We start from the raw sequence: 15,384 nt of genomic DNA, 5'->3' as shown, positions 1-15,384 counted from the left end.
CGGAATTCACGGGCTTTGGTTCTCGAATTACAGTTGCCGTTTTCGAAGGGCGGCGTTAAACTGCCGAGGAAAGGGCAACCGTCTCCCTATCGGCTTACGCCGGTAATTCATTATTCATTACGCAGAACCGGAGCGCCTGGCTGAAGGTCTTCCAGAGAGGGAGGACTTGGGAAGCTGCGTAGCTGAGATGCTGTTGGTTCTTCCCAAGTGAAAAAATTAACTTGCTTTATAAAAAAGTTTGACAGCTTTTCTTTTATGAATTTATTTGAAAGAACATTGCAAACAATCTGAACATGGGTTTTAGGTTTGGAAATTGCAGTTGATACAGAGCTTTTTATTATTATCGTTGCTAATGCCATAATATGTTTGCTGCTGCAACCAAAAACTTTGTTAAACAGGTTGGTGATGGAGGAAGACTAGTTCCTGTGCCCAGTCTCAGCGAAGCTGATAAATACCAACCTCTGAGTCTTGTAATTAAGAAAAGGAAATGTTTTCTTTCAAAAAAGTCTAAATTTGCTTCAACGCCATTCACATTAAAAGACATTCTTCAAGGGGAGAAGGAAATTTCTGCAGGTAAGTTTTCTATCTTTATTTAAAGCTGAAAAATGTATGTTTTTCAGTAAATATAGAATTGTAGTTGGACCTTGTACAGGTGGTAAGATGTTTCTTTAGCACATTTGTAAGAAAGTTCATCTCTGTTAACCATGTAATAAATATTTAGGGAAAAAGCACAAGTCAAATATTGATTAAAATACAAAACATGTCTTTCTGGAACAAGCATGAAAAAATCAATTTTATTGAGAAACCTTTATATTTTCCTGTACTAGTACACAACAACTTCAGTTAAGCCTTATGTTTTTTCAAAAATCACAAGATTCCTGATAAATGTATTAATGTATGTTAATTGCTGCTTAAAATGTGTACATTTTAACGTTCACCTTGCTCTATATATCCACTTTTGGTATCTATGACAYCAGGAGAGCCAATGGTCCCAGTTCTGTGTTACTTCATGCTAGTTATTCCCTTGTGCTGACTTGCTGAATTGGGGTCTACACAGGCACAAACATTTGGCAACAGTTATCTGACTGAAGTAATGGGATTTCAAAAGGTTTTTCCATGTCTGTAATCTTTCTCATATATTTAAAGAATTTAACTGTGTTTAAATTGCCCTTGCTGTGTAATGCTAGAAGGCTTGAGGAGATTCTGTCAGAATTAGGAGGTACAAAATTGAACTACACTTTCTGCATTTCTGCTATTTTTATTTGAAAAATCCATATAATTAATATCTCTGGGCTATAGTATACATATATCAATTTTTAATGGAAATTAATGAAATTTTCATTTTTCCATTTGTTTGTAATACATACAAGCATTTCTAATCTTTTTAGCATTATGAAAAATGTATGAAACCTTTTGTTAAATATAAATAGGATATACACTAGGTGATTTTATAATGTCACTTTTTCAAAAACTTTCAAAGAATTAAAAAGGATGGCATGAAACCCATATTATTAAATGTACTTAGATGCCTAATACCTGTATTTTATCTGCTCTATTCATATTAACTTGGCAACCAATAGTTTCCATTTTTTTTTTCTGGTAGCATAACAGAAATATGTTGGAAAGCACAAGTAAAGCATTATAAAAATGCTTTGAGGCTACTTTTTTTTTTTTTGATAAATGCATGCAAACTTTCAAGTAAGTCAATATTAGTCTATTTTTTTCCTTCAAAATAGACTGACACAGTCTCTGGAAACATTAGGTAGGAAGCCTTATAATGTGGAAAGTGTGGTAAGTATTTCTAATAGTAACACGACAGGCAAAAGGCGAAATTAATGTTACTGGCGGGCCTATGTTTCATTAATTTATTGCAGAAAGAACAGTACGATTTACTCTGCTCTTTATTCTATTAAAATTTAAGATAGTAATTGTCTACAAATGTAGAATGCCATATAAAAATACTACATTYGAACTCTTCAATACAGTGATTGTCTTCTTTTACTCAGGTGTCTCATCCTACCAATTGCTCAACTATGAAGACAAATCAGATGTTTCGCTCAGTGGTAGAAGAGGAAATCAGATAATGAATGATGTTGGTTTTGATGTTGCTGGATCAGATTCTGTTGCCTTTAARGCTTCGTTTGGCATAGTGACCAAACACGAGGTTGAAGTACCAACACTGCTTAAAGAACTGAGCACGAGGTTACATTGCATATGTTCTTTTCTGGTTCCATAATTAAACTTTGTGCAGTTAGGTCGAACATCTGAACAAAATCACATTAATACAGAAATAGTTAGGTTTTGGTTATTTTTAGGTAATCAACAATAGTTTTCAAAGTTTCTTATAGTCTAAAGAGTCTTAGGTAAGGTCACTGTGATTAAACACATGACCTCCTGMGCAATAGAGGCTATAGACTAAACAGGAAGAGTTCATAAAAAAACTCTTATATATGTTATYCTATACTACTGAAAATTCAAAATTTGCTTGAAATGATATTATCCACTTTGAGCTTTCAGAAATAGGATCATTCCTCTGCCTTYATCTGATGAACTGCAGAATCCTGTGTTGCCAAAATTATTGCCAGTGTAGGTACTTCAGGATTTTTTGAGGTCATTACTCAATCTTTCCTTTGAAAAGCAAAACAGACTTTTCTGCTTGATTTTTTTTTTTCCATAATATTCTATGGTTCTCCTCTAAATGCACTCAAATTTTTAGAACATTCTTTTTGAACTGTGGACACTGAAACAACTCAGCGTTCCTGTAGTGTTGGCACAAATGCCRAATGCATAGGCACATAATGCACCTATTTTTAGGCAATGTTCTTCTGTTTATATGTTCAAGGATTACTGTCTGGCCATGGTGTTGTCCCTCTGAATCCCAGTGTTGCAGCTCAGTAAATTATTCMCTGTGCATGGTTGCCATTTGGTATATTCAAATATATATTGTTTACTTCGGCTTATTTACTGAGCAGTGCAGGTCACTCTGTATCTRTAACTGTGTCCTGTTCTACACTACCTTTTCCTATGTTTGTGACCTCCAAATATTATCATTAACAATTGGGGCGTGTCCTTGTTTCGTGATAAAAATATTCACTATTTCAAGACTAAAAGCTAATGTCTGTAGAGCTCCTCTAGAAATGCACTTCTGCATTTTTCAACACCTGCCAATTAGCCAGCTTTTAATCCATTTAGTACATGCCAGCTTCTGTACGTATCATTTTAGATTTCTAATCAAAATAGTCGATGGTCAAATGCTTTATGGAACCCTTAAGTATAGCATATATAGYTATTGATTTCATTAATTGGACTCATAACTATTAAAAAAGATCTGGTTTCCATAAACCCTTATTGACTGACATTAATTATATACCTTCTTAAAAAAATCTGTGTTAATTAGTGTCTGTGTTGACAGTTCCTTAACTGTTCTGAAGAACARTGTGAGGAGGATAAACTTATAAATTTCTAGGATGTCCACTTATCCTCTTTAACATTGKTACATTGTTAGCTGTCTTTGAAATTTTTTGGCACTCACTAAAAATCAGTGTTAAGGTTCCTGAGACCTCCTCARTCAGCTGTTTCATAGACAGGAGACAGAAGTTATGGTGATTTACTGATTTAAAGTTACTAATTATATTAGCTGCTTTGTAAGTCACTACTAATCTCTGAATTTCTTTTCTGCTTCTTGATTTTAGAAAAATAAATTTTGATCATTGCCTAGTCCATCAGTCAAGAAAAAGCAGGATGGAAATTTTGTGCGTGGTCATGGAAAGTATTAGAACTACAAGGCAGTGCTCATTAACTGTCCATACTGGAATGCGTGGGGAGACAATGAGGGTAAATATGTTTGTTAAAGTTCTGTAGTTAAAAAGAAAAAAAAGCTTATCTTTATAGTTGCTTATGATTTGGTTTTAATCACATTTTTACTGATATAATCTCTGAAAGACTCTAAAGTAAGTCGGTATTATTGCACTGACGTAAATTGAATTAGAACTTGTTTTTTATTAGTCATGCTTTTGTGAATGAGGGACGGGAAATGCATGAAAGGTTGGCTAGACAAATGAGCCATTGCTTTGGGTGAAGTCTCAGCAAAACCACAGGAATTACTTCTTTTTACTTTGAACCTCCAATAAACATCTAAACTATCTTTCATTGCAGCGTTCGTCTTCTGTAACTCCTTGCAAATCTGGGGTGTTGTTAATACGACGGTCAGCGTCTTGCTCCCTGTCTTACATGCTCTCGAAATTTCTCGAAGGCGTTAGCTGGCTTTGGACAGGAGCTGTGAAGGCGCTGCTGGAGGCAGGGGGTGCAGTATGGGGACGGGTTGCAGGGGGTCGGAGAGGTAAGGTTTTCTGGGAATCAGGTCACTGGAAAGATGAAGGCGTGGAATGGAGAAAGACTCTCAYGCACACACACAAGACTATCAGTGTGTTTGAGCAGCACAACTTACAGATCCTCTGAGGTTTGCTCATTACTGGTAGTGACGAATCATTCMCAGAGTTGTCAATGACCGTGAGGCAAGTTAGGTTACTGTCTCTATAGCAAACTTTGAAAACGTGCACAGCTGTTAATGTAAAAATTATTTAGTTGTGAAATTTGATGTTCTGTTTCAAAGGTTCCTGCTGGTATTATTATTCCAAATATATAGCGCTAAGCTATTATTCTGTTTTTTTTTTGTTTCAATTTTTTCATGACAGTTTGAAACTTTTTTTCTTTTAATGCTTTTCTAAATCACAGTTTCACATTATTGAAGATCAAAATTGTAAAGGACGGGACAAAGCCATTGTTTTTCCTGCRCATACAACTATTGCATTTAGTGTATTTGAACTTTTTATTCATTTGGATGGTAATTTTGGTAAGTGATGTGCATTACTGTAATTATTGCTATTATTTGTAGAAGCCTGAGTTTTTAAAACAGTTTTCTTGATCTTGGTATACATAAGTCCCAATCCCATAAAATGCAATACCTCTTTCTTAATTTTATAAGCATAGGTGGTCTGATTTTATAAGGGATACAATTCCTGAAAAGATAAACAATGCAGATATTAGAAAATAGGCTGTCATGGAAAGAGTTTTAAAAGTTAAGTATGACCTTTAAAAAATGTCTTTGTTTTTAAATCCCACAGCTGAATGGAACAAAAATCCTATCCTTACTTTCTGGCCCCTAAGGAACTAGCTCATAAGACCATCTGATAATTTTCACATAGAACGGGAAAGTACAAAACCCCAAGCAAAGAGAAAAGTATGCAGAACTCGCAAAACCAGGCCAATATTTTCTCTGTCAGGGCTTTAACTGCGATCTGGCAGCTCATTACCACATTTGGTTATCTGAAGATATTTACAAAAAATAACCCTGATTGCTCAAAATAAATACAAAACTTTACATAGCTCCTGTAAGTTATTCTTTTGTGGAAAGGATAGACTTTATATATTCACATTATTTTTCAGTATTTCTTATCATAGCCTGTATCTAATTAAATTGTGGCCTATAACATTATCAGTGTTATCAATAATGTTTGTAATAATACAGAAATTCATTTTTACGGTTTGATCTAATTCTGAATAATAGCAAATGTAAAATCAAATATAAAACTCTCTTTGACTTAAATAGTGTTAGCTAAAGTTTTAATAGCCAGCTTCACGTGTACTTGAAWACAGAGACCTCTGTGACAGCCACTCAACTGTTACAGAAATTGCTTAACACTATAATTAACACTATTTTTTTAATAGCAAAACCAGTAAGACAGCATTTGGGAAATAGTTTTTATCTCCTCAGATGTGTGTAATGCTGCTTGTTTTAGAAGTTGCAAATAGGTCCGTATCSTTTGGCATACACGGTATCTAACTTCCATGACAGAAACTCTGCATTTTAAAGCAGTTATGCTAAATTATGAGATACCTTTACATTTCTGTAAAAACTTCAAATATATTCCAAAACAGCCATAATCATGGGCTTAGAAGTAAGAGATTAATATAGTACAGTATTCCTTTACATTCAATTACATAAGCTCAAYAGCAATTTCAGTTTTGGAAGTATTTTAATTTGATTTCTCCTTTGTGCAATGGCAGATGGATGCATTAGATTTGCTAAAGTCATTGTCAGTGAAATAATCAATGAAACTGGTATCTGTATTTACATGATTAAAGAGAATTCTCAACTGAGAAACTATAAAACACATGTGTTTTCAGTTCCTTGTAATTAACCAKCTATATATTTCACTGTAAATCTTTTAACTTATGGATATAAACCTGGGTGACACTYATTTTTTATCTAAAAATCAGTTTTTGCAGTCAGTTCTGTGTTGAATGAGATCACTGCGGAATTCAGAGTAAGCCTTGCTTATGATTTTTCATTTTTAGTTTCAAGTAAGATTATGGACATGTTTCTCCTTCAGGAGTGAGATTTCCATTTATATGTCACTGACTTGAAAAAAATATATAAAAAAACTTATCCAACATGTTTTTATAAACCACTAAGGTTTTGAAATTGATTAACTGATGTTCTATCTTACTGAATCTCTCAATTGCATTTTGTTYAGTGAGTTATCACTGTGCACAAACCTGTATTAGGAAGTGGTCCTATTCATTGTAAACGTTAGCAAAGCTGTGTTTTATCACTGTAAGCTTTATGAACCTATTATAAAGTAGAAAAACATATTATGGTGAGCTGTGTTGTACAACTAGCGCTTTTATATTTCATCTAAAAACCTTCTAAAGATTTCTTCTAAAAACTTACTTTTCTTTGTTACAGAACTCTGTGTGACTCCAATTTCAAAAGGAGGATTTGAAAAAGAGAAATCTGGATCCTCTTCACTGAACAAATTAAGGATGTGGAGGAGTAATCTGTTCCATCGAAGTATGACATTTGATACTTATAACTAAATGTCTTGATTAATGCATGAAGCTTGTATTTTTGTTTAATTTTGTGTGCAAGATTCAACATTTAAGCAAGAACAAATTTCATAAAAAATGTACCTCTTCATTTATCTATTGAAATGATTGTAAAGTTCTTGAAAGTTATATTGTGATATTCTATTTTCACCAATAATAAATTTATGATTTTGTTGTTCATTAAAACTTGGATCTTTTTAAAAATATGTGGCTGATGATAAACTGATACAGAGTTTTATACAATTAACTTCAATGAAAATTAAACTTTCTTCATATGCTTGCAGTTTACAGTCAATATTATATATAAATTATACTTCATGGTAAAGTCTTTATCATGAAGTTTATATATTAAATGATGTTAATTTAAGTTTTAGAATGCACTCTTTGGGGTGTGTCCTCACATGGCCGGGAAGTGGGCAAGATASCCTCAGAGTTTTCTTTTTACACTCCAACAGATATGAACACAACATTCTGGTAAAACTAGGTGTTTTTCACTCTATGTAATCATRCTTTCCGCAGGTTGCCTCTTGACACTGTGTCACGCACATTTGGGGATTTACATACATGAATGTAGAACAAGAACCTATTTTTCTTTATTATTTATTTTCTTCTTGGTGTAAGTATTGTGGAAAGCTGAAAATTGGAGAGTGAAGCTAAATCCTTAAAAAAGGATGCTCTGTTTAAGTAAGTGCCCTTGCGCCAGTTTATCCGGTGGTTAACCCAGGGACTTCATGGTCTAAGCCTGCAGTGCTGCTCCCATCTGCTGTAAGGGATAGATCTTCGGGGGTACAACACACCTCACTGAGTTGTTGCTTCCTAAAAGTTTGTTGCCTAATCTAAACAGGTCCGTCACTGAAGAGAGAGGAGAAAAATAAGTAGTTCCAGAAGTGKTTTTTTTCCCCTTATGGTTTTAGATGCTCAGAAGTCTGTAAAAGGTCAGCGTGGAGCCTTCCAAAATTTCTAAACATTTTAAGTACTGGCTGTTTTTTTGTAAACACTCAAAGTAAGCGTAATTTGTAATTTTGGGGAAACAAAATTAGAAAATAAAAAGATAAAAMTAAATTAACATAGGAAAGAACTCAGCTGTAATTTAGCATCAATTTTTCAAGAGTTTGCCTCATGCCTATCATTTTAGGTGCTTTTTAAAATAATTGTATTGTACAGGTAATACACACAAAAATTCACAGTATCTTTTGTGAAGTTGAAGGAAAGTTTTCATCTCACAAGGCCTTTGATGGGAAGTAACCTTTGATGTGTAAAGCTTATAATGGTTTCATAAATCAGTTATTTCCACTAGTAGATTAACAGATGTAACTAATTAATTGATAGTGTAAAGACAAACAATTGCTATGTGTGTGTATTTTTTTTCAGATAAAAGAGTAGCGGATACCACTGGTAACTCCGATGCTTACTTGGAGGACCTTTTTACAGATTATTATGAAAAAGCTGCAAGCATGACTGATCTCTCTACAAGCTATCTCAGAGAAGGGGCTCATGTCCGAATTAATTTACTTAATAACAACATCCCGAAAGGTCCCTGCATCCTTTGTGGAATGGGAAGTTCTAAAAGGGAGACGGTCTACGGATGCTTAGAGTGTTCTTTTAATGGACAAAAGTATGTACGACTGCATGCTGTGCCCTGTTTTGACCTCTGGCATAACAAAATAAGGTAACTGATCTAGGTAAGTGCCTGTTGTTGCAGACATGGGCATAAATGTGCCACAAGTTTTTCAAAATTTATTCATTTGACTTAAGTTCTTTAAATGTAAAATAGCAAAAGTGCAAAACATTTTATTACACTACTGTTATTTCCAAACAATTTGCTTCACAAATACAAATAATGACTTTAGTTACTCAAAAATGCCCTGGTGCACTCCCTGACATTTTACTTTTCTTCTTTCTAGCACTTTCTCGTTTCATCATTCACGGTAATTAAACACGGACTAAATTTTGTGTCAGAATATATGCTGGAACTTATTTATAAATAAGTTGTTTACACAAACTTGTTCTTAAATCCAAAGATGTTGCACCTTTTACCTATACTGGTGTATCATGGTAAAATGAGAAAATGTGTTAATTATTTAGTGCTCTCATGAATGTTTCATTAAAGTATCAGATTAAAAAACACGTTAAAAAAGTTCACTTGGTCTAACGTTTCATTTATAAAAGGAAACACCTAAACCTGGGGATAAGAGTTTCATATTAAGATGTGATTACCATATGTCAGTAGTTTGTTTAGATTACTAAAAGTACTAGCCCTTCCACATTTTGCATTTGGATTTTAGATCATATCTGCTCTTGACTTTTGTGCCTTTTATGTGTTTAGAACCCCCCCCCTTTTTTTTTAAGCAGAAAATGTTTATAAAAACATCAGACCTACATACTCGGGTGTGAAGGTTCAGTCCATGGACCACAACTGCAAAAACTTAAGTTTGTGCTGTAGAGAATAAATACACTAGAGGGCACTGCAGAATAGTCTCAAACACCATAAACACACATTAGAAGTGCCATTGATTGGTATGCTATCCAGCCTCTTCTCACGATATTTTAAAGTGAGAAAACAATTTTTTTTTTTCCTCTTTTAGAATGATGTTAAAAATAAGCCATGCGTGGAAGCCTTTTTATTTGTGCTGCYGTTTTCACTGTGTACATCTAACTATTATGTTGAAATAAACACAGCAATCACTTTCCTCACAAGAAATTAAAAGATGTTACTCAAGTATTATGATGACACTTGTGTAAGAGAAACAATCAACTATTCAGAATTAATGTCTGATACTAATTATAATTGTTCTTTGCATTTTTCCAATGTGAAGGAAAATAGAATCACACCCAGATAACTACTCAGGTCAATATAGAGTATCTCCTATCATGTTCAATCTCATTTAAATAAAACAGTATCTCATAGATTTTTAACTTTGTACTGTTGAATGAACTGGCTAATTTTATTATGAATAAGTTTAAAAATTCACTTACAATACTAAGTTTTCATGAATGCTAAATGATTCAACTTACTATTACAGAGGTTATTTTATGTTCCTTTAAAAACCTGATTTTCCCTTTAAATTCTACAGATAGCATTCATTTATTCTAAGACTTTTAATAGCTAAATTTGATGCATAATTCTTCAAAATAATAATTCCTAGAGAACCTGGCCTAAAAGCCAGCAGAAACCCAACAGAGTTTTAATAAAWTTTCCTTCCTGAGATTCTGTTTTCCCATTTTATTCTACAGTGGACCTGGAACTTCTAATTGTGTCAACAGGTATTAGAACTATTTTTTTGTGCCTGACAGGACAGAAATAACTATTTCGGTCAGTGATTTATACAATGAGGAAGACCACTRAGCAATACTGTAGATTAGGATATAACAAAAAACTAGTAATAAATCATGCTGTTTTCCAGTTTTATTTCTTTCTGTTGTAAAATCTATCATACATTTGACTAATAATGTTAAAAACAAGATTTTACAATCACCTTAAGAGATATAAAAAGATGCTATAAAAAATGTAAAAAAAATTCTGTGACAAAGAATTATTTTGCAAATTTTTAAAATTCAATGTCCAGAAAACAGCTAGAGATTTTGTAAGTACTTAGAGTTCATCATGCTGATACACATTGTACTCTTTTGCTGATATGAAACCATCTCCATCATGGTCATTCTTCTTGAATATATCAGCTAAGATTTCATCATGGACTGAGGGATGACGTTTTTTGCCATCTCTTGCRAATTCTTCCTTCAAATATTGGCTTATCTAAAAGAAAAGAAACAAAATTGAGTTTGCTGTGTGTGTCATAAAAAATAGTGTATAGGTACACTTCTAATCAAAATATATATTCTAAAAARTCCTAGTATTTCAAATTCCATAGAAAACTATGTCAAATCTCCACAAAATGTTAAATAGCCTTTAGATTTTGGGGGTGTAACGTTCATCAGCAGAGATAACAGAAATTTTCAAGAAGTGGCCATTGAAACTTCTGGCACTTTCTGAATTTGTATTGAGCAATAATCTACATCCAAAAAATACTATGTTTTTTCTGGCAATTTAAGAGTGTCAGAAGCAGAAAGAGTCCAGATTAATCTCTGGTTTGTTTCTCAGGAACACCTAGGTCACAAACTGTGTCTAAGAAACTGAATAAATATTCAGGCCTTTTTGTTTTAGTGCCAAGTTCTGCATTATTTTTGCTTTTAGGCCAGGAGTACTCAACAGCTACCTTCAAGCACACCTACAATATAAACGTGAGCTATTATGACTGCTGCACAGACATGTAAGTTTGTTTCCTAGTRAGTCTGAGAAACACCATCATATTGAAGCAAACATGAACATTGCACAGTGTAGTCTGTGTAAGCATACAAAAGCTTTACATGATAACTGAAGCAGTGGTAGCTCACGTAAAGGTAACAGTAATTTACTATATCTGTGGCTGCTCATGTAAAGATAACAGTAATTAACTGTATCTATAGTTTAGAATTATGACCTGTTCCAAATAAGTTACATCATATTACCTCAAGTTGAGAAAGCTTCTTGTCACTGTCCTTGTCTATTTGATTAAATGCTTCAACACTGCGTGGTCCCTTATTTACTGCATAAAGTTCAATTTCAAAGATCAATGTTGCATTGGGTGGAATCTTGCTCTGTGCTATGAATATATTTAAAAAAAAGCATTTATGAAATCAGACACTATGGTCAGAGATCACACATATGACAAATGCACATATAAAGTGCCTTATTTTTCTGTTATGGAAGGCGGTATTAATATGCAAATCAATTTGGTAACAGAATGACAATCTAAACCTTGAATTTAAATATTACACAGATAGAGAGGAAGATTGTTAAGGTACTGGCAAAACAAAAAATAGGATTGGTTCAACAGGTCACTGTGTTAAATAAAAAACTCTTGGGAGAGATTTGCAAACAATATACTTCCCTGAATCAAAATTAAATTTCTCATATCAATTCAAAATTTTTAAAAATTAAGATATATACAACTTTGAGGAGGATTTGTATAGCATGAAACACAGATCACGTTTCTGAAGTCCAGACCATTTTACATACTGTCAGATGATGGGCTTCACGTTGAGAAATTGACGCTGGATTAATACCTTTATTTAGTATCTCCAATCTGATTTTGAAAGATTAAAGTACTAAAGCAATGCTCATATGTATTTTTTTGCCTGAGGTAACAAGCAGATAATATTAGGCTTTATAAAATTCCTATGAGATTACACCTATGGTTAAAAACATTATGCAAAATAGTGTTTTAGATATGCAAGCTGTTAGAAAGAAGCAACAGAATGCAAGTTATCAGATCCACAAAAAGATGAACTAGTGGGTATTTTGTWTGGTCCCAGTAAAGAAACTATGGTAGGTTTCATTATTCCTATGTCAAAGCATTATCTGACATCTGATGAAAAAGAAACACTGCCTATAAACACAGGTCATTGTACTATGCATCTGGCCAAAAAATGAAATAAAATATATATATATATATATATATGTATACACAAATAAAATATATATATATATATATATATATTTACATACAAATAAATTATCACACAAGATACTGAAAAAGACAGGAACAAAATGACAAGATATGAAAGTCAAGCCAAAAAAAGCATCCAAAAATCATGCAGTATACAATTAAAATGTAAACATGCAACCCTTAGCTAAAGCTAGTAAGCATGACATTGTAACCTCAGAATTTTGACAGAAGTTAATTTTGAACTTGTGCCCATCCTTTGAGCTACAGAACAGGAAAAGAATTGATTTGTTTATAAACAGAAGGCAAACAAAACTGCTACTTGCACTTCTCATCTAAAATATCTGTAATACAGTGACAGGTTTCAGAGTTCAAAAGATTTTAATCTTACAAGCTTTAAAAGTGTAAAAGTTTTAAATATATCTGAAGATATGCTATGATTTATATACKACTTAAGAAAGAAAGACACAATACTAGAATTCAGTGCCAGTAGTTTTTTAAGAATATACATACCAACAAGAAAATATATGTAAAGACCTAAAAAGCCACATGCATCTTTTCTAATTCAAGATTAGGCAGGCATCTTCCCCAGCATGCAGGAATACGCTGAGACAGAGGACAGCAATGTTGTAGGAAAAAAAATACCTTCTCGAAGTCCTGCCTAGAACAAATAGTTACAGCTAGCATTAGATTTTAAGAAAACTTCTGTTTGGTACCAAGTGTTTTTCCTTATTGTTACAAGACTTGTTTATTAAAACAGTGTYTATGTGTAGAGGCAAAACTCACTGCTAGTAAGCTTCACAGGCTGCAGTGGAACTGTATCATGGATGAAACTGGTTAATGGGATTCTGACACAAAACCATCATGAAGCTATGGCCATGCGGCAGSAGTTATCTATTCATGGAAACTACCATATCCAAATTAGAGATTAATTTAAAAACTCTAAAATTGGAGTGCAGAAACAGTGTGCAAGACTAGGCCTGGCACTATCTATTTTATCTATTTATTTTTATATACTGCACATGTAAATATCAGAAATTCAAACTCCATTTCATGCATTGTATTATTGCAATTATTATGTAGTCRTGGCATTGTCCATTAACTATCCAGAATGTAAGCAGTTTTTTAAAGAAATGGTTTCTAGTTAAAATGATTCAGTGGCATGCAGTAGATTACGTTTCATTTTGCTCAGAAAATGCAGGATTTCATTAAAAGGTTAGGCAGGTAGCACTCACATAATAGAAATTAAACATGAATAGAATATAAAATAGTAAGACAAAAACTGCTTGTATGCAGGTTAGAAAGAGATCTTCCTTTTGCTGTCAATTTTTGGTATTGTGGCCATACTCAGATAAACATGTCAGGTGCTTCACTGTACTGAATTCTGATGCAAACTGCAAGGTCTGGCAGTGGGTCTATGGTAAGGACTACTCAAACTGCACAGGAACGAGCAAGATTAGGTCCCACTGCAGTCATCACCTTAACTGCCCTCCAAAAATAATGGCAGGCCAGTTCTTACAGTCATTTACAATGCTACATGTTCATTTGAARATGTAACTAACACAGAAAAGACACAAAGTTTAGTATTATTATTGTTATTATTTTTTACCATATCCTTGCTGTCCATACGCTAATGATGGAGGAATGGTCACCTTCCGTTTTTCTCCAGGGCACATATTCATCATAGCAATATCTAACCCTTTTATGACTTGTCCAACACCCAGAACGAACCATTTTGGGTGACCTTCGTTTTGCGTCCGACTATTAAAAAAAAATATTGTGAGTGGATAACTATGAATTCAGTATTCATACATTTTTTAAGTAAGTAACGTTACTGTTAGCAGTCACAGTAGAAGTGTGCATTACATTATTAAAACATAAAGAGTACAATAATATTTGAAGTACTAATCCCATTTTTCTGCTATGTCTATCACTTACTGAGGGTCAAATCTTGAGACATGTGAAGTGCAACCTCCTTTTTAAATCAAAGTAAAAACCTGACTTCTGCTGCAGAAAGCCTGGGAGAGGAGGAGTGCTGAGAGCAATTCACTGCTGAGAATTAAAAATGTCCCAAGAGTTCTCACCGCATCCTTGTGGGATGGGATGGGGTGGAGCACGCAGGCGAGTGTCATRGTGATCTGGCAGTCTTTGCTACAGTACACGCCCACCCACTTCTCTGTGGAGTTAAGATGTTCAGCATTTAACTGAGCTTTTGGTCATATGAGGTATCCCCGAGGGAGCTATAGTGAACTGCGCATGAGCAGCACGTAGCTCAAAAGTTAAAGTTATGGTATATGCTGTGTATTTACCTTAGATCACAGAAGTGGGAGACGAATCAAGATTGTGTATTAAAGTAGGATACTGTCTGTAAGATTTGTCAAAATATGGGTGAGGAGTGAGGCAGGTCCGTAAAAGWGAGAGACATGCCAATATTACGCGAGACATTGTAAAAATAAAGCTTTTGCCCAGGAGTTTCAAGGCAAACTGAAGAAGCCTGGTGATGGTCAGATGGGGTGAAATGAAGAGGCAAAAGCATAAAAGCTGTAACACCGGGACAAAGAGTAAGGCAGCACRGGGAAAAGGGGGAGAAAGCCGGGAAGCGGCAGGAATATTGCAAACCACTAGTGTAACGTGGCTGCGCTGCACAGCGCCATCTATAGAAGCGTAAAGCGTGTGCTGCGCTCGAGCTTCTGGCAAAAATGCTCCGATCTCGCAGGCCCATCTGCGCTCTTGCCGGCAGCCTCTGCCCCCAGGCCGAGCGCCGCGCACAGCTTTGGGCGAGGCTCCGCGGGACACGGGGCGGCGGCCGAGCCCAGGCGGGGCAGCGCCGCCGCCCGGGCCGCCCTCACCCACCTGCAGTAGAACTTGGAGCCGTCGCTGGCCAGGTAGCCGTCGTAGTGCGCGTTCAGCAGGTCGCCCTTCTTGCTGCGCGGGCTGCACGGCTCGGGGACGTGCAGCACCTCTATGCTCACCTCCTCCGCAGCGGCCTCGGCCCGCGCCGGGGCCGCCAGCA

General features: G+C 34.9%; 2 protein-coding genes across 2 annotated transcripts; one reads left to right on the top strand and one right to left on the bottom strand.

Annotated features, from left to right (window-relative positions):
• Window positions 1–362: 362 nt before the first annotated feature.
• On the top strand, window positions 363–8,561 carry PJVK (pejvakin). Its single transcript, XM_085320967.1, has 6 exons — window positions 363–573; window positions 2,007–2,202; window positions 3,693–3,834; window positions 4,735–4,852; window positions 6,749–6,853; window positions 8,260–8,561. The coding sequence occupies exons 1-6, from the start codon at window positions 363–365 to the stop codon at window positions 8,559–8,561; spliced, it is 1,074 nt and encodes a 357-aa protein (XP_085177093.1).
• A 1,718-nt stretch (window positions 8,562–10,279) lies between these two features.
• On the bottom strand, window positions 10,280–15,382 carry FKBP7 (FKBP prolyl isomerase 7; the record flags this gene model as incomplete). Its single annotated transcript, XM_085321173.1, has 4 exons — window positions 10,280–10,642; window positions 11,395–11,528; window positions 13,981–14,132; window positions 15,225–15,382. Coding segments are annotated over 4 exons (606 nt in total), but the record flags the coding sequence as incomplete, so codon positions are not given.
• Between the last annotated feature and the right edge of the window lie 2 nt (window positions 15,383–15,384).

The sequence above is a fragment of the Rhea americana genome, unplaced genomic scaffold, assembly GCF_003343005.1.
Source record: "Rhea americana isolate MKP2758 unplaced genomic scaffold, rheAme1 scaffold_12, whole genome shotgun sequence".
Taxonomy (NCBI): Eukaryota; Metazoa; Chordata; class Aves; order Rheiformes; family Rheidae; genus Rhea; species Rhea americana.
Note: the sequence above shows the minus strand (reverse complement) of the source record. Positions and strands in the feature narration are given on the sequence as shown.